The sequence below is a fragment of the Crocodylus porosus genome, unplaced genomic scaffold, assembly GCF_001723895.1.
Source record: "Crocodylus porosus isolate Cpor-Errol unplaced genomic scaffold, CroPor_comp1, whole genome shotgun sequence".
In the NCBI taxonomy this organism is placed as follows: domain Eukaryota; kingdom Metazoa; phylum Chordata; order Crocodylia; family Crocodylidae; genus Crocodylus; species Crocodylus porosus.
In genome coordinates this window covers 189183550-189211071 of record NW_017728906.1, presented here as the reverse complement: position 1 = coordinate 189211071, position 27522 = coordinate 189183550, and the positions used below count along the sequence as shown (strand labels likewise).

General features: G+C 38.8%; 1 protein-coding gene across 3 annotated transcripts in view; it reads right to left on the bottom strand.

Moving 5' to 3' along the window:
• Positions 1-27522, bottom strand: part of GRM5 (glutamate metabotropic receptor 5) — a 396220-nt gene that overhangs the window by 10730 nt on the left and 357968 nt on the right. For 2 of the 3 annotated variants that reach the window (XM_019530366.1, XM_019530368.1), the window contains exons 7-9: positions 22493-23432; positions 7428-7523; positions 5680-5841 (exon numbers count right to left, since the gene is read on the bottom strand). In XM_019530366.1, coding sequence (XP_019385911.1) covers positions 5680-5841; positions 7428-7523; positions 22493-23432 — 1198 coding nt within the window. The remainder of the gene's footprint in view (positions 1-5679; positions 5842-7427; positions 7524-22492; positions 23433-27522) is intronic. The other variant, XM_019530369.1, reaches the window with a different exon arrangement.

Genomic DNA, 27522 nt, shown 5'->3' with positions numbered 1-27522 from the left:
ACCGCTATTATTTACAGCTCAACAAGGGACTGTATTTCTCGTTAAAGAGAGGTATTTAGTGATTGTATTTCGTGACTGAGGAAGTTGGGAGTAGTTAGTTAGAGACAGAGTTTTGCATAGGATTGCCTACTGCTCAACAGTTAGCTTGTTGATTATTTCTTCTCATTCATGTATACGAGTGTTTATTGAACCTATAATCACTACACTAAGGTCACTGACAGACATTCAATTAAAGATGAGATGGGATCTGATCCATTACCCCAACAATCGCACCTCCTGCTGTGTCATACATGCATGATCAGGAGACATGAGTGTGGGATCAGGGATCAGATCCCAATTGTGCCATATTGCCGGTGAAGGGGAAGCCTAGTAACTTGGTCCCAGGCTCCCTGTGTACTGCCAAGTGGTGCTTCCATGGCTAGAAGTGCTGTTCAGCTGATCACAGCTTCTAGGCATGGGAGCACATGGAGCCCTAGGCTAAAGGGTGGTCCCAGTCTCAGGAATGAACTGGAGCCCTTTGGGACTCTGGTGCTGGCCACATGTTCAATGTAAGGTGGGATGGGAACCAGCCACAAAGTTATTGCATACTTTTGGTATAATAACTTTATGGCTTATTCCCTGTGCTATCTAGTCATCAGTTGAATGACTGTGTGGCCAGGTTACTACTTAAGACATGATTAATCATATCTTAAGTGTAACATCTACTAGGGACCTAATAATTCTTCCTGTTTCTGTACCATAGGTATGCATATTTATTTGGTTTTTCTTAACCAGTTTAGGTTCCATGATCTAATATGTTTAAGAAATATACATTTAAAATGGGAGAGCTGTTGAAGACAACTACCATTCAGCTCTTCCCTCTGTAACTGTCCACACATCCTCATAGTATAATGATTTAGCCAGGTTCCTCCTTCTCTCCCTTGTTAATTTGTATTGGATTCATGTATATTTTTGTCTCTTTCTTAATAGCACTGTTTTGTATTCAGAATATTTTTTAAAAATATTCACTGTATTGCATCCACAGACATAGAAGATAATGTTTCTCCTATAGATGTTCTTCTTTACCGTGTCAAAACTATGAATTTGCCCTTTGTTTCTGTTGATGTTACAGACATTCTGCATTGCTTAGAGCTGTGTTTCCTCACATTTACAAGAATGTGCACAGTTCTGCCAATTGGGTTTCCTTAGTTAATTGCCATTAAAAAATCAGCAGCAGAGTCAGAATGGCAACACTTCCATCTTGTGCAGCTCTTTTAAAAATAGAGGAGAAATGAGGAAGAGGAAAAGTGTTCTGAAAGTCACAAACTGGAAACTCTGTATTAATTTTAGAGCAAGACCGTCATCCCTCTGGTTTGCCAGGAGCTGATAAAAACTAGCTCTGGTGAGAAGTTCTTCCTGTAGAAGTATATTTTTCTCTGTTACTGTCAGTAGTTAATTAACTATCAGTGTATGCAAGTTGAAAACAAATCACTTATTTTCTTATTAAAATGTTGTGACTACCATATATAAATAACAAGTATGGGATGTCATGTTTTATGAGATAGCAAGAACAGATAGTATACTTTTGAACTGTCCTGAAACCAGAATAAAATGAGCATAATGCATCTTTATAGCTTATAAGGGCCAGCCTGTTTACAGCTGCACTGCTGTAAATCCAAAATTATTTTACTAATTTCAGCCATGTTATTTATATGGATTTATATGGATCAAAAACAAGAGGTTGGCTTAAGTCAGGCCTCCTGTATAGTACAATCTAGCATGGAAATAACACAGAAATGAAGTAATACTGATGTAGTTATTTGGGAGTCAGTTTATATGGGGCCACTCTATCAAAAATGATATAAACAAATAAACTGGATTTAGCTAAATTTGGTCATATCTGCCACTTACTGGAATCTTGCTTAACAGAATCAGAATGCCTTATACCCCCTGTTTTTAAGATTATGGTATCTTTTTTAGGATTAGGATCTCTCCTGAAGGAAGAAACACATATGTGTGCAATAGGGAGTAAGCCAGTAAGCCCTTTCAGTGCTTCTCTAATATGTCTTTAAGCACTGTTCCCACAAGAGTAGGACTGGCACTTGGTTATTTGCTTCACAATCACTTTCAAAGAACCTTTGGAGAGGTCCAACACATGAGGCACAAATAAAGGAGGAGCATTTCTGATCCCCCTTCTCTGCAGTCCTCTCCCAAAGTGGAGAATAGAACCATTTGTCCTCCTTATTTTTGCAGTGGATCATCTTCATCTCATGGTTCCTGCTCTTTTTCTCCCTGATTTTCATGTACTGAGCCATTTTAATGTTCAGAAGCTGAGGGGGAAGAATGCACCTGTACCAGAAGTTGAGGGGAAAGGAAGCTAGTAGTCTCCTCCTGCAGCTGGATTTGCAGAAGGAGGGAGAGCAAAAGGTGTTGGAGGATTAAGAGGTCTTAATGGGGCACTTGAGCTATCTGCCCATATCATCAGCAAAGACAGCTCCTGGGTGGATGCAGTTGGGTGAGATCCCTTGACTCATATCAATTGACACCTGAGCTGTCTCTAAACTACCAATGAGAGAGCAATGGGAACAACTACGGAGGTAGATGCTGCTTAGGATTTTAATGATTGGCTTTATTTAAAGAAGAGCATAAGAAAACAATTAAATAACTATGTAATTATTTCCCCCAGTGACATGATAATTCTGCTGTGAACAAGTAGATCACTAGGGACATGCATCAAGGCATATAGCTTAATCTTCTCTTAAGTTCACAGAGATTCGTTCCATAGTAAACTGGAAATAAAATGGAATTAAGAAGGCAAAACACATGTTTTATCTTATCCTGAGTTTCATAGGGAGCTGTATGATCATTACATTTTGACTGCAGACCTCCTGTCGTGACAGAGGTAAAGAATAGCAGAAAGAGTTGTTCTATTTACATTATTCTTCACCGTACTTTGTCTCCTTTTCTGTTTTGGGCTGGTGAGCTGCTGCTTCCTATCTTCTGGGCACAGCTAGAGCGCCCCCCCCCCCCCACAACTCAGAGTGACTTTTTTTTTACAGCTTCCAAAGAAACACTTGACTTCTTGTTATGGGAACTGGGCAGCCAAGTGCTTCTACTACTTTGAAAATCTCAACTGGCATTTAGAGAATGGCTTTCATTTAAAAGAACCAAAAGCAAACTGCAATCAGATGTAGGAGTTACAGAAAGAAACCACTGCAATGACCTTTTAGTGCAGCCGTCAAGGCACCAGATCACAGCAGCTGTATTAGCAGTATATATCTGTTGAGGGAAGAAGGGAAGTACTGTATAGGGTTTCTAAGTGATATTTCAGGAGCATTTCTAGTAAGCCTCAGATAATTACCTACACTGGAAACTGGTCAGGACCCTATAGTTAGCATTTTTTTCTTTCTTTACAAAGAAAGACTACATTGAAATTATTAATTAATATATTTGATCAGGATCTGATTTTACTTCTGATCAGAAAGGTGACGCTCCCAGCAGCACAATGCTTCTCACCACCTAGCTAGCACACCAAATCCAGATGGGACCAGAGAGGAGAGTGCCACCTAGTGAGCCAGCAAGTTTATTTTGGTAAATGTGGTATCTTTTATTAGACCAACAAAATATTTGGAAAAATTGTTCTTTGCAAGGTTTCTAGTACAAACACCCTTCTTCATGCAGAGGGAGAGTCTACAGTTGTATTGGGCTCTTCTGGATGGGAGAAGCCTATCCCATCCAGGAGAGTACAATACAACTGTAGACTCTCCCTCTGCCTGAAAAAGGGTGTTTACACCTTAAAACTTGCAAAAAATTTTCCCCTGATTATTTAGTTGGTTTAATAACAGATATCACATTTAGCCAAAGAACCTTGTCTGCCTATGGCCTTAGATCTACATGGATACAACCAACACCTACTCAGCCGTCAATTCGGTCTGTCATTTAGAAGTTATTAACACTTCTTGACAGGGATTGGAACCACTCACCCGCCCCATTGATATTAGTGGCAGTATCCTCAGTGATTTCAATGGATTTTATATTATAGCCTTCACGCCATTCTCACAATTAGAAAGTTTACAGTTAGAATAAAAAGGAAAGTTCTCCTGGGTTCTGTTTTTGTTCTCTCAACATTGTTTGAATTCTTCTGATTATTTCCAGTTCATGCAAAACACATAGAATGGGGCTACCTGAAGGTGTATGTGACTTAAATGTCATATCACTGCAGAGAGTTACACGCACAGGATTCATATCCTCAGTGGGGGAAGAGGTGAATTATTAAACAGTTTCTTATTTGTTGCATTTAATTAAGCCAGTAATTTAAATTCTAAATCATAACAATCCTACACAAACTCCTTTGTTTTGATAGCCTCATAAAACATTTCATCCCATAATTGATTTTATATGCTGGAGGTGAAAGAGACTTGCATATGACTTAGAACAGAATAATTCCCCTTAAAAATAGAATAACTTGCAAACAGTAATACAGCCATAAAATACTAACTGTTAGTATAGTAATACTAACCATCTCGAAGAAGGAAACACTATTTGCAGGATGCTTATACAGGGATAGGCATGAGTCCACTGAAGTGGACTCACATCTGTGTGGGAACATGTTAGCAAAATTCCACAAGCAACTTTAAAGTATGAAAGGTCTAGCACTGCCCAACAAACTATGTGGGATATTTTTTAAGCCCATTAGATATATGAAGGATTTGGTGAGATCTTCAGAACCCTTACTGTAGTTAAACAAAATAATGGGTTCTTTTAAATATCCACAAACGATCAAGGTCTTGCTTCTGTTTGCTCCTTCAGGATTTAACCATCTCAGTTCCCTCAACTCTGGTTTAATACTTACTGGACATGTCTACACATGTATTTAGGCACAACTAAATTTAATGTTCATTAAGTGATTTTTGGCAGGTGTCTACACATGCACGGACTTGGCACTAAAGTTAGTGCCAAGTTCCTGCAGCCCTGCAATGTGTCCCTAGGGTCTGGGCAGACCTCACACTAAAGTTAGTGCTACGTCGTGTCAACACATGCATTAATGTGCTTTAACTAATCACATCTAAATTTGATGCCTGCATATGATTAGCCTAATTTAATCATTTTTAATGTGCCGTAAGGGTGCACACATGTAGATGCGTGCCCGTAATATGCATTAAATTACGCTAATGCACATTAATGCATGCCTTGTAGAGAGTGGTAGTTTACTGCACAGTAAATCTAGGCTGGAGTAAATGCATGTGTAGACATGCCCACTGAGTGCAGCTACATGTTCATTAATGTGCATTTGCTATTGTGCATTGTTTGTCTAATATGAGGTACTAGATAAAGCCGTAGTAGCTGTACTAATGCACAGTAGCAAAGGTGAAGGGGGTTTTTTTTGTCATGCTTAATGCACAGTAGAATAATTCTTCTGCACATTAGCACAGTTTTTGCTGTGATGCACTAACGCACAGTAGAACATTCTACTGTGCATTCAGGCATCCCATGTAGACGCACCAACTGAGAAGGAAGAATGCCACATACATTATTTATGAAGCACCTATATTTTTGGAGGTCTCCCATCCAGTTCAGTCCCAACTCTACTTAGAGTGTAAGATCTAATAGAACCATTATTTGGGATAGTAAGGCTGGAGACAACAAAACACAGCCATGAAATGCACTTCCACTATCTGTTAAACAACAGATATTCTTAACTGTTTGAGCAGGTCTTGAAGCTGACAGTCTTTCTGTGGGACTATTACATTGATAAAGTTTCCAGTCTTTTTGACTATTAGGGCATCATCTTTACCAGGAATCTCTTTCCCATCTCTACTTGACTCAGATCGATTACACTCTGGAATGCGAACAGATTCTTCACTGTGAAGATATAAAATATAAGAAAAGGCTTTTAAACTGTATGTTGGGAAAAAAAACGATTCAGCAAAAGGGAAACAAAAGAGTGAGAGATGAAAAAAAATAAATGCAATTGTCTAACATTTCCATGTACTTGTTTCCTTTTCAATTCTCACTTATTCAGTGACTGTACAGCTTTTAAGGAAAAAAAATCTAACAAGGCAATGCAAGTTAAAAAAAAAAAAGACAAGGACAAAAAACAGCCCGCAGAACACAAACAGGCTGACAAACAAACTACAGGCATTGAGACATTTTGAACAGAAACATGTGAATGACTGGTACTGACATTATTTAAGCAGCAAGTATCCCTGAGCAAGTATTGTGCAGAGCTATAATCACAAGCCTTATGCGCCTGAACAAGTGGTGTTAAGCACAAAGGGAACATAATGCTGTGTACCCGTTTCCTTGAGCACCCTTATGCAATGGAAGAATGCACCTGTGGTATATAACTCAGTAAAGCCAAAGGCACATTTGGGTGACATGCTGTATTCAGGTTACATTTATAAATAATTTATGAAAGACTTAATAAACATATATTTTAATAAAAGTTCAATCAATTTGCTATAGATAGCAATAGTCGATATTTTTGTATTACTGCAGTTTGTAATTGTCTGTAATACCATCTATAATGTGCTTACAGCTATTCATGACATATGCAACTATTGTGCAACTCATTTATGACGTTAATTACATATTGATGATGTTATCCAGAAAACAAAATTTCTAGCCTGTGGGAAATTCTAACATTTTAAAATGTTTTATCACAAATTGTGAGGAGAAAAAAAGTTGAGCCCTCAGAACATTTCATGCAATAAAAGTCGCCTGAAAACTTCCATTCAACGTCAAAATGACTATTGGAAAACATTTATTTCAATAATATTGAGAAAGTAAAATTGAATAGATATCAGAAATGAAACAAAATAAAGAAGTCCAAAAGACATCAAATAAAAAAATATGGAACAAAAGAAACCGGAAAATTGAAAAGAAATAAAATGGAGAAAAATCAAAATGAACTTCCTATTTTGAATCATTTTGAAACTTTTTCTTCCAGATCAACATGTGCCTACCAAACATTTTGATTTGAATAAAATGGCATTTTCTGACAAACTAGCTCTATCGCAGTTTTTAGACTGGCTGTATTTATTAACCTTTGATAAGCTATTTATTAATGTAACCCATAACATAAAATATGACCTGCATTTTGACAGAATTCAGTTTTTGATCACTTGATAGCTAGATAAGAACATTATGGCATCAGACTGCAACCCTCCATTGGGCAGGTATCCTGGTTCTTTTCCCAAGAGCCGCCCTGTATTATGACAACATCACAAATGACAAGTGGTTCCAATCACTTAAATGGACACGGTGTATTTTTGCAAATCAAACAGAACACAGAAATCAGTGTGGGCCAAGCTTTGTCTTTTGTCGGACACACTGTATGGGATGCACAATCACTACAGATTGAGGATCTGGGCTGGAATTGTCCCAGGGCTGCTCCTCTTGTTCACAGACATATTACACTGTCCCAAGGCCACTCACTGTTTGCTTACCTGCTCATTGTAGCTCTCCCACCATTGCCCATACTCCCTTTTGGGGTGAAACACTCTATTTCCGACTTGTGCTGGGCCAGTCTCCTGCCTTTGTACCTAATAAATCATGACAACAACAGGAGCAAACAGAAAGAAGTGATTGTGTGCTCAGCTGTCACCCCATGCTACAGCTGCTGTGCAGAGGGCCATGCACAAGAATGTGGCTAATTACAGCAGTGGACAAAGCACCAAGCTGCCTTGAGAGTACTGGAGAAGCCAGATAAAGATGCCAGACCTGTGCCAAAGTAAGCAGGATGCACAGTTACTGTATGGGATTTGTATAGGAGGGGAGATCCAGGGACACAAAACTGAAAATTGATTGCCAAACTCCCAGTCCTTGCTCATCATCTCCTTCTAACCCAATACATTCTTCACCTTTCTAGCACTTGCTTTAACTAACCAGGACTACTGTTTGAATCCATTTCCAGCCAAATTGACTAACAGAAACTTTTACAGAACATGTGTGCGCCACAGTGGGTTGAATCATTTGGTATTCCAGGGTTTCATTCATCCTTGTACCCAAGCCCAATTACAGACTTGTTCAACAATTAAGCCTTTGTACCCATGTTAAAAGGAGGCTTAAGTGTTGCATAAGTCTTTTTTAGCTCTCTGCACAGTAATGAATCCCATCCTAGTTTCATAATTCAAATACCCATTTAAATACCTGAATGGGGCGTTCAGACAAGATGCCTGTATTAAAAACTAGGCCCCTTCCTTTTAAATGATTACTTGTGATATTCCATTCACAGCTCAATGGTCTGTGTCATTGGTATTTAGTAAAAGTCTTAGAAGAAAACTTTGTTTGTTTTCATGCCAGTTATCAGGATCTTCTTCTTCCCTCGCTTGTCCTGTCAAAATGGGGTCATTGTTGCGGATCTTGGCTCTCCACCATCTTCAGTCATACGTATCTTAGGTAACAGGATAGAACAACTAAATTGCTAATTTTTCACTAGTTTATTAATCTGAGCCAGCTAGCAAGAGATACATCTGAAGCAACTGACTGAGTATAGATAGGGGAAAAGAAGGGTGTACCTTGAGTGCAGCTGTTACAGGCAGTGGGTAGGCAAATTGTGGCATAGTCAGTAGCAGAGGTAAGAACTCATGAACACAGAACAGCTAAGAAATTAGCTTAGCAGTGAATTGTGAAGTGAAATGTGCTCAGTGTAGCAAAATCCCTTCTCATCTAAAGGGCCTAACGAGTGAGGAATCTATAAGGAAGAAGCAATAGCTGCTGGAAAGAGTGGCTACCAGTGATGCCAAGGCAATCTATTGTGGTGCATGTGCAGTGCTCCTGATTATGAATAAAGCCCATGCAGAATACATACTTCTTAAGTGCAAGTAGATTCCTAGAGTGGAGGAGAAAATGAAGGGGCCTGAAGTGCAGTTGGAAACACTGAAAAATATAAAAGATGTCAAACTGCATTACACGGGTACACTTGGCTGAGCGACCAAAAAAAAAAAAAAAAGAAAGAAAGATGAGAAGGAAAAAAGGGAGAAAGTGCAGGGATTTTATAGGAGAGAGAGAAAATAACAAGAGAAGGAGGAATGTGATGTAAAAGAAGAAAGGGAGTAACAGAAGTGGTAAAGATACACAGCCAAATTAAATTTTAGCATTTAAAAAGGGGATTTTACTCCCAACAAGACCAAAAGAGGAAAAGATCAAGAGTAACCCACTAGGGTTGGGGTCCCAGCTATTGTATATGAGCTGAACATAGAGAAGTAGCCAACAAAGGAAGAGAAAACATACATAATCTCGATTGCTGACTCGATTGGAAACAAACCAGCAACTCGATTAGAAACCAGTCTAGGCCAGAACACTTGTGGCCCAGATAAAGAAAACAAGACAATTTCCTGTTTCTCAGGTCCCAAAATAAATGATGTCATGGCCAAGATAATGGACTTCAGAAGGATTGCTGGAGATTTCTCAGTGCTTATGCTCCACTTGAGAACAAAAGACACCGTTGAAAGGAGACTTCATGTGATTGAAAGACCTGAAATAGAGTTTCTGGTTGTTTTAACAGACTTAATTTTTCATATGTATCCATGAAGTTATGAAACTACACACCTTCCTGTAACCAATCCCCTCAAATGCTCTTCATGTTACAATGGAGAAAGCCACCAAAGAACACATAAAGTATGTGACTCTGCCTTGGGAGCCTGCATACTCTACTCAGAGGAACAAACCACAATCTATGAAACACAGGGTTTTCTATGCTCAGGGATGGGCGGGGAGGTGAGGCATGACTTTGCTCCCAATTATCTTCACTTTGAAAATGTGAAAAGGGTTTTGTTTCCTTCTTGATTGTTAAGCGCAAAAAGGTTTTTTGAAATATTAAAACTGGAAAAAGTCACTTGCCAAAGAATTAACAAATTGTAATTAAAAATGATTTTGCACTTTAGATCATCATACAGAAGAGACAGAAGCCATGTTCACTTCAGCATTTTTTTTAAAGGATTTTTCCCCCTTTTTATACAAGCACTTTACCTATAGGAAGTCATCAGATGTGACTGCACACCAAGCCCACTTAGCCAGCAGAAAAAGGCAGAGGGGAAAAAATTGCCCATATGTGGAGGGTCAGCATCAGGGCTATATACCAGAGAAATTCTACGTTAGGTGGGCCCTTTGCTATTTGTTTGCACAGGATGAATAACATTCAGAGGAATGAGTGCACTGAATACAGTAATATGCATTGGTCGATTTGCAGAATCTTCCTTGACATCAGTGCAGTGTATTCAGCAGTGATCTCCGCATTGTATGGGCCATCAATAGAGCAGCACAGAGAAAAGAATTCATTTGCAAACTGAAAGAAAATCTGACACTACAGCTTGAGCACCTGACATGCTTATATGGTATTTTATAATGGTATTAGCTAGAAAACACTAATTTGGATGTCAAGTTTTAAGAAACTACCAGACCTTAACTTACAATCCCATCTTAAAACACATTTCTTATGGAAGAGTAACAATCATCCAGCCAATGGGAAACAAAGCGAAATTTTGGAACTGCCATCCTGGATCAGACTGATGGTCATCTAGTTTTGTCATTGACAAAATGCTGCTTTAGAGGAAGGTGCAAAAAACTTTAGGGTCAGCAGCTTTGAGACAATCTGCTTCATGGGAAAATGTACTCCTAACCTCCAAGAATTAGAAATTGGTGTATGCCCTGAAGTGTGAATGTTTGTGCCCTCTCTTCCAGAAATGTCTATATGTAAATTCTCTCTCTCGCCTTCCATCTATGTGTTTGTGTGTATAATTACAATGTATCCCTACAGATTAATTATACGATTACTTGCATTTTAATAGAAATAATAATCAATAGAGCATTATGCACATATATATGCATATTGACATGTACATATATAAATATGTGTATATATGTGTATGTGTGTGTGTGTGTGTGTGTGTGTTTATAAGAAAAACAACTTCAGCTGTTTTAATTTACATCAATGTTTAATCTATTTGTGGATACTTTTAAGTTCTTGATCTCATTGATTTCTGGTAGAAGTGGCTTCTGGAGGTGAATTCTGCACCATGTAAAAAAGGTGTTTTCATTCATCAGATGAAATCTGCTACCTCTACATTTCAAGGAATGCCTTTTGGCTTTTGTATTATGAAGAAGAAGATTTTCCCTGTAATATTCATTATTTTACATACATTCATTATTCCTCTCTTAGCCGTTGCCTCGCTAAAGAGAGCAGTCTTCATTTTTCCTCATATGAAGGTGTTTTCATGCCCCCAAGTCCTTATCCTCACTCTTTGAACATCTTTGCTTAAGGACTATGGGAGGGCCTGTGGGATTTATCCCATTGTTTTTGCACCACAAAACAAGGATAATCTATTGTGAGTGTTGGAAAATTGATGTAAATATCTATTTCAAATAGATCCTCCACTGCTTTACAGGAATTTTGTTATTATTTATTGAATGTCAACAGCATGAAAGGCCCCATTTAATCACGGAGAAAAGACAGCATCTCTGATCATTGGGGTTTTCCAGCTCAAGGCAGAAGTAATGTAACCCAAAGGGATGGAAAACATGACATTTCAACTACAGCAATAAAGAGAAAAGATGATACGGGGCTAGATCTAGCCCTAGAGTTAAGGCTATATCCACACTGAGGACACATTAACCATTTCTCCCAGAAAAATGAGTAGGAAATGCTGTCACTTCATAATCAACGGCTGTATACTTGGAGCACTTACCTTTGACAAGGAAGACCTAGATTCAAACCCTTCCTCCTTTGCCTGATTTGGAGCAGGAATTTTAAATTTGTTATCTGCACCTCCCACCTCTCACTAAACTCCAGCGAAGTCTTAGGTAGGACTCTCAACATCCCTTAGGAAACCCATTCTACTCTGTACAAAATACTTTGAATTCATTGTCACTGTATTCACTGTCATTGTATTTCTTTGGCATCCAAGTCAGCACTCTCACCACAAGGTGAGAGAGAGAGAGAGAGGGCATCTTAATCACTCTTTGGCCAAATTAATCCCCTGAGAGTTTGATCAACAGAACAAATGTGGACACAAATGTATCACTTTAAGGTAGAAACTTAGTTTTGGGGTTATGTCTCATGAAGATTTAAAGCTTGGATTTAGCTGCCTCATGGAACAGGAAGGCTTCTATGTCTCTCAGTGGATGCATCCCCAGGCCCATTCTTTGTAGGACTATGCAAACCGGTTAAAATACATCCTTTTCACCAAATGCCCCTGCTCTGACCTTTCCTAGAATTGAAGTTTGAAAACGTTGATGAGTCTATATTTGATTTTTTTTTTACATATTAATTCAGGTTAGGTTGAAACAAAAGATGCTGTAATGTAGCATGAAATTCTGTTATGAATATTTTAGGTATCTTTTACAGGCTCCATTCCTGATTCTGGTAAGTCACAACAGTTGGTGTGCTGCAGCAAATTTCTGTGGAGTACCTAGATAATCATTCACAATAGTGGGTGCCTATCCATGAGCAGGCTTGATTAATCAAGTCTGCTGGAGTTTGGTAGCTACCATGCTTCAGCAGACTCCATTGTCTCGTGTATCAGTGGCCCCATGCTGAAAAACGGTTGTGGGGTGCTTTAAATAAAGGTCATTCAACAAGCTTTAGTTACAGTGCCCCATTGCCATTTGGTACATGATACACAAGACGTTCCCGGCACTTTTTTCAGAGCTACTCTAACTAAAGCCCCCTCCCCCCTGCCCCACACACACTCCTGGAGCACATGTATAAATCCCCAGTGTTACCTGACTGGCAACAGCACAGTTTAATCCAGATACATTCTAACATGTACTCATCTTGAAGAATTAGGGACAGACAGGTGGTAGGGCGTGGGAGATAAGGTGGGCAGGAAAAAGGAGAATGAAGCAACTCTCAGTTTAATTTCTATCAGTTGCATTTTGATTTTGATCTGTTTGGAGAAATTTACGTTCAAAGGACAGTTCCTTCTGGGTTTTGACTTATATGTAGGGCTTGCGGCTGTGTTGGGTATGTTTATCATTACCTGGCCAATTGTTCATGTTTTGTGAAAATATTCTTGGATTCCTGTTGCGTAGACTCTACAGAGTTGATTCTGCAGGAGTTTGGAAGGAAACTAAGGTTGGTGGCCATCATTTGCCCATGCAAGCTATGGCTTTCACAGTGCCCGTAAGTGTAGAAAACAAGCCCAAATGTGTCCTTTAAAATCACAGCTAATGCAGGTAGAAAAAGGTGCTCAACTCCTTCAGATCCTGATTCAGCAGAACACTTAAGTGTATGCTTAAGTCACCCTGCAATAGTAACACTACAGTTACTGGTTACCTTGTTCCTGAGTGAATGTAATATTTCTCATCAATCTCTGTGTGGACAATCCATGTACTCTAAGGCCAGATATAGACATTACACTTTTACTGGCGTAAGTTATTGAAAACCAGTCTATACCTGTAAAAGAACAGGAAATCAGCACATAAAACTGGTCTATTCCCATAACAGAAGTTTGGCACTCATAGGACGCATCTACACACTGCCATACAGTGACACAGCGATGCGCTACATTGCTGTATGGTGTACTACGGTGACATAGCGGTCATGTGGGTCTACATTTGATTGGCAGCTATGTCGCCATAGCCGTGCACTCCCTCTGTATAGTGCTGCTACGGTGATGTAGTGCCATACCACCTCTTGCTGTGCAGTGCTTTAGTACATCCAAAAGGAAATACTAAAGCACAGCGCCATAACAGTATCACTGCATGGTAACATATAGATGCACTGATGGACTAGTTTAAAAATGGTGGAACCTGGTCTAAGAGTTGCTCCCCTGCCAAGGGGTGAATGCATGTTCTGTTCACTAATGATCTGAACTACACTGCTTACAGCAAACCATGTACCTTAGACTGATTCTACCTTGGACTTTCTGAACGTCTGTACCTAGCCCTAGTGTCATATGTATAAAAGCCAAATTGGGATACAATGTGAATAATCCATGGATTTAAATACTCTAATTAGGCATTGATGAAATGCTGTAACTCTTATTCCCAAATCATTTTTAATGGGTCTTTCTAATCTCTTTATGCTTGGAATTTATACAGAAGCTTGAGGATAAAAAGGAAAAAAACAACAATGCATCTGCTTCCCCAGGCTGTGATAAATTTTAACAGTAGCAAATCTTACACAGCTACTTTTTTACCTGCAATATTATCTGACCTTGACATTAAGAAACAATGAAGATCCTACATTTAACAGTGACAAGGTACGCAGTGACCTTTAGATTAGATGACAGAAACAAATATTGTGTGTGGAAAGTTGCATCTGGGGAAAGGCACAGCTATGGAGAAGGTTTAGTTTATTCATTTGGTCAGCTACACTGAGCTACAAGCACAGTTTTCCTTGAAAATCAATGCTGCAAGAATTTATGTACACTGATAATGTGTCTCCATATACAATGAATAATTTAAAAGGGTCTCATTCCCTTGCATTATATAGTTACTTTTTACAATAGCAAAAAAAAAAATAATAAAAGAGTGATATATCATTGAAAGCAATACTTTCATTTTTGTCCTTCAGCCTATAAACAGGTTGAGTTAATGACACAATTTCAGTGAAGGGAATTGCTTTAAAGCTAAGCTTGCAATTTAATTTTTTTCAAGTGCAACATAATCTTTTTTATAGCATATTATACTTGGGCAATCGTATGCAATTGCAACTGGTGAGTTAAGATGACATTTTTTTATGTAGTGATGTACAAATGCTCCAGGGGTTGTACTTAATAGGGGAAAGAATAGACTGACAATGTAGAATTATCAGTGCTCCCATTTACTGTCTTCTGACAGAGATACCATTGAAAATACAGATCTTAAGAAAAGCTACCCATTCTAGTATAGCAAAATTTTGTTGCTCTGTATACTCTAATTCACTCATTGACCCAACATTGTCTGCAGATGAAGTAGTGAAGTCTCCTTACTGATTTCATTACTTGTACTAATCGTCCTACAGGCCATTTGCTAAAACAGCATGAAGCATTATCATAAATAATAGAAAATAACCAGTGCTTATGAAATAAGTGAATACACTAGTATATAGTGCAATTTGTTACCTTGGCTTTGAGCTACACCTGAAAATAAGATGGCAATATTCAAGCCCCCTAAGTTTTGTTGTTTCCTCTTCAAAAATATTTTACAGATCGAAAAATCACTAAAAGGGCTGATAAGCACTAAGGAAATTAGTTATCAAAAAAGAGGCCAATTTTCTCCAAGCTATGCTGCTGCTAACATTATCCTGTGCTTCTGTATGAAGTGCACATGCATTTCTATCTTTTAAATATTTACAATCTTTATTATGAAACGGATCCTTGTTTACTGGATTTTTAGCCATTCCAGGCTCTTCCTTCACTTCACAGTTTGCATTATGGAAAAATAGGATTGCAGTAATTTTTCAAAAAAGGCAAAAATGCCACAAAGCTTTCTTATTACCCTGGCAAATTTGTTTGTAGATGGCAACATAACTCATGAATCAGATTACTGGGTAATACTGAAACATGCTGTCAATGCCCAAAGTTAAAGCTGAAGCAAGAACAAAACAGCTCTATCAGTGTATGTATTGGTTTTCACAGATAGGCATTTTAATAGCATAACCAGAGAGTGGGTTAAAATAGCTAGGAGAAATTCAGGTATGCTCTTATCTTCATCCACTGCCAGGATCCACGTGCAAGTGTCATCGTGTTTGGTCCATGTTGTATTATTTATGCCTTGGTAGAATTTGGGAGATTACAACGATGAAGGAAAATTAGGGAGAGAGAAAAAACACTGTTTCAGGCATAGCTGAATCAAAGAATCATAGTAAACTATGGCTGGGAGGGATCTCAGAAAGTCATTTAGTCCAACCCCTTGCTCAAGGCCCGTCTAAACTATCCTAAACAAGTGTTTATCTGACCTGTTCTTAAAAATGTAAAAAACAACCCTTATGCAAATGACCAGGCATAATGCCCAAAATGTTAAAACACCCTTTAGCTTTCCACAGCTAAAATAGGAGAATAAGGGCACTGACACTACACGGACAGGAAATAGTTAGTTAAAAAAATGATGGTGGTGGTGGTGATAATAAAGCTCATACTGCTCATATACCTTTTTATTTCCTTTAAAAAAAATTTTAATGCTAGAATGGGTAGTCTGGCTTTTATTGGCATTGTGTCATACTGTCAGAATAGGCAAGAAATAATTGGCAAGCTGATTTGATTTGCAGATCTCAGCTATGATACTCAACTCACAATTATAGGGATACTGTCTTAGTAATATAAATAATTCCAGACTTTAAAGTTGAAACCCAGTGTTCAGTTTATAAAGCCAAATTATTTATATACATTAATCAATGTCTTAATTATATTTAAACTGAGAAAGAAAAACTAGCTCTGCACACAAATTAAAATGTATTGTAATTAAGGCATTCTTGAATATCAGTTCATTATGTAGATAGAGTGTTTTAGCAGCAAATTCATCAAAATCTTTCAAATGCAATACCTTTCACTGAAGTTCACAAAAGATTCCTCACTTATTTCATAATTTGTGATGTTTAATTAATCATAACATCAAACTTTTCCAGAAAGACACCCAGAATAAATTATCGATGTAAAAATGAATGAGTCAAATCATTCAAAAAGCCTCCAGATCTAAATTTTTGCAGAGTATCAGTTTAAAAATAGTTCAAAATTATCTGGGTGGGACATAAGCCATTAACAAGTATAATCTATTTAGTCAAAGAGGTTATAGTTTTCTCTGAAGTGTCATAGTAGCATATTCTTCAGGCATTTTTTAATTCCTGTCTGTCCTCATTCAGCTTTTCCTCTACTGATGTCACCTTTGCCTGTTGCCGTACCCTTTGTATCATATGTGATCTTGCTGATTCTACAAATCCATTTCATCATCTTCATCTCCATGACCCTCATCATATACAAATATTGGTTTTTCATTACCCAAGATCCAAGGCAATCCTTGAGAAAAAAATGGGCATTTTCCTATCACAACTCCATTCATTTCTTCTGTTTTCATTCCTGTCTTATTTATTCTGTTCCTGCTTCTGCCTTCCTCATTTTTTGCTCCATTTTTTGCACAATGGATCCCAAATGCTTAAACTTAATGCACAGATGGCATGTGCTGATTGTCCAATACCAAAGGTATGTTCTTCTCACTATTGCTTGACTATTGAATCATTGCACAATATCCTCTTTTTTTCTCCTGCCACTGCATAGGTGGTGCCTTTCCAAGCCGTGACTACATCTGTCCAAATCACTTCTGACCTGTTCGCTGCTTTCTGCAAGCAACCACATCATCTGTGAGTATCATAAATCAGGTGGCATCTTTCTGAATGTCAGAACATGCTAAGTTCATAGGAAGTTTTTCTAAAACTAATTATTAAGTTTTAATTAGCCACAGTAGCTGGGCTTAGAGTGCCACCCTGGAGTATTTTTAAAAATGTATTACAATGTATTTTCTAAATTTAGGATGCCCTATTTTGAATATACAGTGACAACAGTAGTTCTTTCCAGCATTTTGGAATGTGCGCTTAACACATAAAAACACCTTTTAAACATGTTCCATTTCCAAATAATCACACAACACAACTCTTTGGATGTGTACAATTAATATAAGTGGTGACTCAAAGCTGCAAGTGGCAACATGTCCATCTGCATAATGGATCTCATCATAACAGAACTTACCACCTCCTAGTTCTGCGAATGGGCTAAAACATCAGTCAAAATTGGAGTACAGCTATTTGACAAATTGTAGAATGACTTACCTAAAACATTGGGAATCAAAAACATTCTGCAAAAACATTTCTAAGCATTTCTTGAGGAAAAAGCACATATTTCTCTCTTCAGCCTTAATATGCATTCAAGGAAGTGCTTACATGTTGCACAAATGAAGACATAGAGCCAAACTCTCATCCACCTCTCAGAGGCAATACAGTTCCCTTACACATCTGTCTGGACTCTTTGTTTGATGCTCCACAAAAACATCTATTTTCACTTAAACTCTCTTGAGATCCTTATCTACCTGGGAAATGTCTAAATTCTACATAAGTATCAAACTCTCACTGCCAAAAAACCCTGTAACTAGTGACTTGCTGATGATTATCCTACCCGTCTTTATCCTAGTGGTTAAGGCACTTGCTTAGAGAGTGAGATCAAGGTGCTGGGCCCTTTGCAGGCTACAGGGATCTGAGGTCACTGTCCATGCCCTAACCACCAGGCCATGGGTTACATAGGGACAAGAGCACACTCCACCTTTCTGACTTAATCTGGTCCAATGAGCACTCAAGGTGGAACGAGTTATGATGCCAGAGTGCGAACATGCGAGTGGGAGTATGACAATGTGGTACAGTGAGAAGAGCACTAGTCCAGGACTGAGGGAGTCTGGCCTGTGTTTTCGATGCTCGTTTTGTACCTTAGCCAAATCAAAATGTAGCAAAAGCATTGGGAGCTGAGGTCAAGAGTCCCTCCCTTCCAGGCCAGAGCCTTCCTCACTGGGCCAGTCTCACACATCTTTCTCTACCAATGTTTCCGTTGCAATGCAGTGGCTTTATTGTCACTACTGCAACAAAGGCAGCATTTAAATGGCTCCAGTGGCAACACTTTAAATCTCCAAAGTGATTTACAAATAACAATCAATCACATTCATTAATAGCATTCTCAGAGTACTTTGCTATTCATCTGCTGCTGCAGAATTTCACTAATTCAAAGCAATTATTGGAAACACAGAGAGAAAAATAACTTTGCCTATTCTCAAGTAGTGGACAAACATAATAAAAGGCCAGGATAATAAATCACAGAAATGCACTTAATTAATTTACTTTGACAGCTGCAGTTTAGACTTAATCATTTATGAAATACTCTATAATGGACTTGCAATGTGCTAATGAAGTCAGTAATATATATATTACCATCACACTTAGTCATTACATTTTAATGCAGAAGGGATCTGCTGTGGATTTCTACATATGAGAAGAAGGAATCAATCTGAACCCTTTTCTGACTGTAGCATGCATCTTTCTGTTCAGATCTGGATAGGTGAGAAATTTGTAGTGCTGCTTTGGAAATTACAGGAGCTAGAGAAGTGAAGGCATGACATTAATTCTTTTTCTCATCAATTTTACCCATCTTTTGGCACCTAGAGACCTCAGATATAGAACACTCTAGAGTAGAAAATAAGATTAAATGCAGCAGATACCTAGGTTAAGTTGTGTGGCTTTAGGTCTGACTGTATAGTTTAATACTATGCTTTGTGAATTTGCTTCCAATAATGTGCATTTAGACAAGACATGATCTTTTCTGAGGGGGTGTATGAGTGGATGCAGGCGCATCTATTGGCACCTGCTAAAGTATCAGAATAGTCCATGTTCAATTCATGGATTTCAGTTCAATGAGCAGGAGCTGTTTTGGTAAGCAGCATCCTCTACATATTTCAGCATCTGAAGGTTCATTCCAGCACATAGCCATGGTGTTCCCAAGTTTTTGAATTGAACAGCACCCCATGCAGAAAGTCATGGGGACTCTACCAGATGCAGTGCTTTATTTAGGCAAAAGCAATCTTGTAATCTGTCATTTCCCACCTGATTTGAAAGCTCTGGCTGGAGCCTTTGCATTATCTGTTTGACAATGATTTGATGCAACACCACATGGTGGTATAAATTAGTGTCAAGAAGCAAAATGTTAATGATAGGGGCCCCTCCATGCACTGGTGACTTAAATAGCATGTTTCTTTGAAAATTCAACAATGAGTCACTCCCTTTTAAATTACAATCCCTCTGTGCTATTTAAATGCATCCTGTAGTTCTGGTGCATATTTTCTTGGATTTTGACTATACTTCATTGTTAATTTGAATGGCTATCCAGAAAAGCCATTGAACACAGTTGCTATTTATTCTCTGAAGCATGTTACTGTATTCATGGTTTAATATTACAAATCTTTGAACCCAATATAATAGTCAAGTTATGAGTCATAAAATGGTCATGAGTCCACTTACTTGTGCAGCACAGTGGGAAAAAATAAGGTTGACAACAGTTTTCTGTTTTCATTCAGAGATGACTTCAGACTTATTTGAGCTCATGAGTGGCATAAATTCCTCCATTTCACCCATAAATTTAATATTACAATATTTCATGAAACAAAACAAAAAAAGAATAAAATGTCTAGGGCTGATGGATTGATTCTTGGAATTACTGGGTCAAATCTGATGGAATCAATACATCTCTAGTGGGATATAATTTGTTGGAACTATTCTAGTTTAGGTTAGCTGACACCCAATATATTTAGCGATAGGATCATAGGAACATAGGGTTTTCCTTACACGGCCATCTAGTCCGCCTTCCTGCTCATGACAAGATCATTTCTGACTAAATTATTCCAGCCAAGTGTCTGTCTAATCTGCTCTTGAAAACTTTCAAGGATGAAGCTCTGTGCAATGGCAGTATCATAGCCTGTGAAGTTGAACTGAGCCATGATCTTTCTAAACATCTACGTGCATTGCTCACAAATGTAAACAAATGCATCAGAGATAAAGGACATATTTTCTCTTGGAATTTAATTAAATGAACCTGCTGTTTATTTCTTCTCTACAATATATAAGCTTTCTGTGATATAGGCCAAATCAGATATGGAAATATACTAACTCTTCTTCGTTCAGGCTCATATATATATTGCACTTTGGGTCCAGAGCCAAACACGTGGCCAACATTGTACTAGAAAGTCAATAAACAAATTAATAAAAATAAGATATTATTGATGTACTGTTATAATTATGATAATAATATAAGATCACTATCTAAACTAAACTTAGCTTTCACAGGCCACTCTGCCACCTGAATCCATCCAAAGACAAGATCTTCTACCAAACTACCCACCTTTCACTCTCTCCTGCCAAGAAATAGATGGGAGAGCACAAACACCTTGCAGCGTGACATGAAGCTAAATCGTTTTGGACTTTAGTTATCCAAAACGGAAAGAATATTTCACAGAGCAGAATCTTATGTGAAGAACATCCAGCCCCAGCCACTTCATGAATGAATTTAGGGGCTTCTAGCCCAGGCATCTCCAATGATCTCAACCAATGATGATGAAAGAGATGGTACTTGAGGCAACTGTCACTGAGCATATTCAAGTTTCACAGCTTAAAATCAACATCTCTAATGGCACCAGAAATGAACTGGAATCCAGCACTGGTTGAAGAGTACTTGCTTAACACATTCCCTGTGAAAAATACCCCTTCACGAGTAAACATTTGGAGTGATCTTAAGGGATAACTTCCCACAGAGTATACTGCAGTAACCGAGGTGACAAAAGCATGGATTCCTTTGGCAAAGCCTATACTCCCTTGCATCAGGCATAAGCAAAAAACAAAAAACATCCTCCCGCCCAACACCCCATGACCATAAGTGTTATCTCTACATCAAGAAGCTAATGGAGATGTATCTGAAAGCATCTGTTTATCAGTCCTAAAATACATGAAATTATTTCAGTGTGGCATTAAATGTAGTCCTCACTAGTTTCAATGTGATGCATATGCAACCAAAGAATGTTTTTTCCCCCTACAACTTTGTGTAATATACTCTTATACTCATATAAGAGTATTTAGCCATCTGAAATCAATCCCTTTTCAATTAGGTGGAGTCAAAATAACTAAGTAAGCCTTCAGTCTGGCTATAACCTTTCATATGCTGTTTCCAAGGCTGGGCCATATTCTTCTCGTTAAGGTCTCTTCCTGCTTCTGGTACTTGTATTCTTCTACCCTGGCCATGCACATTGTGACTCATTTTCTGGATGACCATTACTTGTAAACATTGCATTGAGAACAGTATCTGGTCAATGGTAGAAGGACAGATGGGAGCAAGAGTGGACTCTATTGACAGTAGGAATTGATATAGAATCAGGAAGATGGAAAAAAGGTATCAGAGAAAGAAGAGAAGAGAGACAAGGGTAAAGCGTAAAGGCAGGAAGGGTGAATAAGAAAAAGAGAAAGAAGGGAATGGAAGAGAACAGTTATAATAGCAGAGTCGCATGAAATAAACTCTTGGAGGCTTGAAAGTTTTCACTAATGACACAATTTGTATGGACTGCTTCACCTCGATTATAGTTTTAGTAGGGGTCTATTGTCATACTGCTGTGACTAGATATAAATGCAGTGCCAGTGGCTATGAAATCCACAAAAGAGAAAGAGATTTCAAAAGTGCATGTTCAGAAAAAGACAATTATTTATATTTCTTGGATTTTAAAGATCGTTCCCCTCCCTATGCCATATATGCCATATATGCAACTGTCACAGCTAGTGTTTCAAGCCTACTAATTACACAGTGATGCTCATTGCTTTAAATATTCTTCACACACAGGCCGTCTTTTGGCTGAATAGGACCTCACCTAAAATTGTTGCAACTGTGGGAGCACCGATTTACTCATAAGGGAAAAACATCCCAGTACAGAGGTGAGGTAAATTAAACTGGCTTTGACTGTCCTTTCCATTTCATGCTCAGAAGTATGTAATTGCTCCAAATATTCATATATTAGCAAACTTTACCTAAGCGTTTCACCAGATGATCCCCTTCTTTTCCACAGGTTCACCAGGCTACTGGAGCGGCTTGCAGCAGAAGATGACTTTCCATCACCAACGTGCATGCGAACCACGGTGGATGTGGTGAATGCGCTGCGCACGTTTCTTTCAGGCTTAGCAAGGATGATGTACACCTTGGGCACAAACATGCAGCCCAAGGCCACGGTGGCGCTCAAGCTGACTGAGAAACACATGGTGATTATCTTGTAGTTGCTCCCAAAATATATTGGTACAAAAGCCAGCCAAATGATGCAGGTGGTATACATTGTAAAGGCAATATATTTTGCTTCATTGAAATTAGCTGGAACATTTCTTGTCTTAAATGCATAAAAGGTGCAACTTAAAATTAACAATCCATTGTATCCAAGAGGAGTTACAACACCTAGGTTGGTGGTGTTACAAATCAAATAAACCTCTCGGATGCTTGGGTAATCGTGCATTATATCTGGAGGTTCCATTATGAAAAGGGCAACAATTATGCCTAACTGTATACAAATTAAGATAAATGCAATCACCAGCTGGGCACAGGCACTCATGAACCTAGGTTTCTTAGTACAGATTTTCTTCTTGCTGCCAGCCAGGATTCGTGCAATGCGATTGGTTTTAGTCACTAGGGCAGAATAACTCATAGCCGGGGAAAGACCAATGCCAATCCTTTGAAGGTAACAATAAATCTGCTGAGGCTTTGCAATGAGACAGAAGGTGCACAAGTAACCCAGGCATATGCCAGCTAGAATAATGTAGCAGAGTTCTCGGCTGGATGACTTGACCACTGGTGTATCACGGTACATGATGAATATAGCTGTAACAAACAGCGTGGCCAGCAGACCCAGACAGGCAAAAACAACTGCTGCAATTGGTTCAGGATCACCCCATCTGAGATACTGGACTGGGATGAGGATACAACCTGTTTAGAGAGAAAATTTAGCAAATGTAATATACTGAGTGAAGTCATTTGACTTGTAAAGTTAAAATTTCTTTTCTATTTTTACCTTATTTTCTCTTTCTGGGCATTCTTGAAGACCTGTGTAGTACACTGGAGCAATGCTAAGAGGATACCATACAGTGGCACAGAGGACATTTTTCAGTGATACTTTAGTTAACACAGATAATCTGATCTGAACTCAAATGATGTCTGCAAAAAATGGCTACTCCAAATAGCCATGTAGGCTAGGATTTTTGAAATCACACAGTATTAGCTTAAGTAACCTGACTACTCAGCTTGTGCAAATCTCACCTACAGTCTTATTATGCATTTCATTTTTTAAATGTTCAATTATAATAATTTATGAGCAAGTTGCACAGTCAAATTACAAAGAGAGTTGCTTTATTGTCCGCCATAGTTCAGAACTTCTGTTCTGCTTGTTATGTTACATTTTACAAAGAATAACATTACTTCTGTTTCTGGAAATAGACAAGGAATTTCTCTTTCCATGTTGGGAGCACAAAACAGAAATAATCTGCCTATGTAAGGTCAGAGGGGCTGCATGATGGACTGAGGGGATGTTCATCTAAGCCTAGAGAATGCTTAAGGGTGAGGAGGAAACTGAGGTAGAGAAATACTTTGTTACAGTTTTGTCTGCACTACTTGTGCTAGTTAAAGTAATTGTTTTTGGGGTCCCTTTGGGACCAGTACATACATGTAATGGTCTTCATACCAAATGAATCAATGAAGATATGTCAGCATATATATATAAGCCATAAATCTGGCCAACTCTGAGGTTCTTCTAAATCAGAGGTATCAGACTCACTTGGGGCCCCAGACTGGATATGGAGCATGGGGCTCCTTGCAGGCTGGATACAACCTTGGGTATGAGGACTGCTAGCAGTAGCACAAGGTCCAGTGGAGGTGGGGATGGGGGTAGTGCAGGGTCCAGCAGAGGTGGTGTAAGGTCCTGCAGGGGTCAAAGTGCAGGATCCAGTGGCAGGAGGTGTGATTGTGAGATCAGACATCAGATCCCATCATGTCATGTTGTTAGTGCACGATCAGGATATTGGGCTCTCCCTGCACTGGTAAGAAGCAAGCTCCTGCCTCCGGCAGCCCCTATTAGCTGTTGGGACTCCCAGCTGCAGAGGCACACCATGTGCTCCTATTGCTGGGAGATCTGTCAGCTGATCTGGCATCCCAGCCATGAGGGTGCATCATGGCTAGGGATAGACATTACACATAAACCAGTTTAAGTGATCAGAAACTGATTTAAACCTGTAATAAAGCATAAACTTGGCGATGCATTCTGTTAATGGCATGGTACAAATCAGGCACAAAGTTATTACGCATATTTTGTGTAATAACTTCCAGGATAATTCCTTGTTTTATCATGTCATTAATCACATTAACATGTGGCTGGTAACCATTTAAGATGCAATTAACTGGTTAGTCGTGCCTTAAGAGTAATGCATGCCTCAATAGTCAGGGCCCTAAAACGCATGTATCTATCCTGCCTTCTACGTGTTAAATTTTTAATCCAGATATAGCTTAAGAAGAGAAAGAGAAGAAACAGGTATGACTGCTACTCCAAATGGTCCTATTGAAAGGACCTACTGGAAGGACTGATATGGATATGTGACCCCAAGTCAAAGAGACAACATGTTTTTTAAATCTCTGACTTTTCTCAGTCTTGCAAAGCTAGTCCATATTTCAAAGCTCTAATTATCATCCACCTGAATGAAGTTAGAGTGCATTTTAGATATATTTTGCATATATCATCTCCTCATTGGGCTTCAATCTGTTGAATGCTTTACAACAAATTTAATAACACCATCGTGTTTGAAATTACAAAACAATCCCTTGACAAGTATATGTTTTAAATATGTATTTTATATTACAGAAAAAAATATTTCCATTGTTTTGTTCTATTTCATTGGGCTAGTTGTAAAGAAGCATCAGATTTGACTCAATGAAATCTAGCTTCCCTAGCTCGACCAGGTTTAATGGACAATATCTGTTTGGTCTGAGACATTCATAATCATCCAATAGTCAGCTATGCAGAGAGCTCGCTATTCATATCTTCAGCAATTGAATCTGATGCTCTGCACTGCTGAAAATCAGGTTAAAGGCATCTCATGTTCATAGAATAGGGTTGGAAGGAATCTCACAAAGTCATCTAGGCCACTCTCCTGCTCATGGCAGAAACATGACGCAGGATGTTGGACATGCAAAAATCAAGACACCTGAAATAACTACCAAATCTACAAAAATATGGACTTCATCAACTTCTTTATTGGTAGTAAATGCAGCAGTCTAACTGCAGAGGAAGATGTGCAACTGCTCCAGTATAAGATGTACAACTCCTCTTATACTAGTAGGAGAGCACGTCAGCTGATTCTGTAACTGTTACATCTCTCTGCTTTTAATCTGCAGGTAGTGAAACTAAACGATAGTAATTTACCCCTGAATGAAACAGGGAGAAATTGTACTGCAGTTTATCTTCACTTACTGTTGGAAAGGAGAGATCATAATAAACTTGATTTAGCTGGATCACAATGAAGTCCTTTTTCTACCCACACCCCCTTTTTTGTGTTTTGTTTTCCCCATGCCCTGGACTATAATTCAGATGTTCATATTTCCCAGGCCTGTCCTCTACCACTCAAAAAAATACCTTTTTTTATCCTTTTCCATTATTTTCTGTGGATATTAATTGCCACCCCCCACCCTCCAAGCTGCTTCTTGCCAATATCACCTATATTCTTAAAGGTGAAATTCCTTAAAAAGATAAGATGTAAAGCATTTAATATGAGACCTCATTCCTCTCTACTTCCATTGTTTATATATCCTGCACCTATACACAAAAAGGTATCATAAAATATATAATTACCCATAATATGTCAGTAAAATCAAGAGGGAACATGGCAAAGGTATCAGACAGTGTATCCTCCCTGAAATATCACAAGGTTTAGATCATCTAATCTTTGACATTAGTACAGCTAACAAGACAGCGGGCAGCTGTTTTGGCATAACAAAATATGATGGTGCTTAGTAACTAAGTGCAGACTAATCTGCTATTCATATTTTAGCTTCCTTTATTTTTTATTGCAATAAGAAAGTTATTGCCATTTCATAGTGTATGAATCACTCTCATTAGCAGTAATAGAAGCCATCTTCATGACTTCTAGTTGTTTTAATAAGAATATGCCTCCTAGTCTGTAAGGAGCATAGTTCTGATGTTCCTACTACTCAAGTTCACTGAGAACAACCACACATTGTGAAAAATACAAATGACATTATTTAGACTACTGATTCTGCAGCACTACAGATCTTACTCCTTTTAATCTTCTGCATGGCTATACAATGATTTCAACTGTGAGAAAAGCTTACAGACATGTCATGTTGTCAAAACCTCTGTTGAAGACAGAAGTAATCATATTTATGCTTTAGGATACCCCAGGTATGTACATTAAGGCTGTGCAAAGGTTGGGGTGCTGATATGATTTGGAGGAGATTCGGCCCAGTTTGGTGACTGAATCCCCAAATCCAAATCAAATCAGGAGACCATTTAAAAGGTTTGAATTGATTCAAAGCTCTCTGAATCTTCAGAAAAGATTCGGAGAGCTTTCAGGATTCGGGCAGTCGGTGGCTGCAGCAGGGAGCTGCAGCTGACTCCGAGCTGGTAAGTACTGGGGGGGAGGGGGCCATGGGGGACCCCTGCCAGCCTCCTGATCTCCTCTGCTCCCCCAGCCCCCCCTCCCTATGGCTGTCCCCACCTGCCCCAGCTCGGTACTTTAAAAAAAAGCCCTGGTGGGGTGATGCCAGGCAGCGGATGATCCCCACTGCCTCCCACTGAGCCATGCTGCCTGGGCCAGCTTGGGCCCCTTTAAAAAAATAAAAAGCCAAGAAAAGCCCTGGGACTCATCGCTCCTGCAGTGGCCTTAGGGCTTCGAGGGACTGTGGAAGGGTCTCCCATATGGTATAGGGCAGTGGGGGGCAGTGGGGATCTCTCCCCACCAGCAGGAGCGGTGAGTCCAGGGTTTTTTTGTTTTCTTTTTTCCTTAAAGGGCCA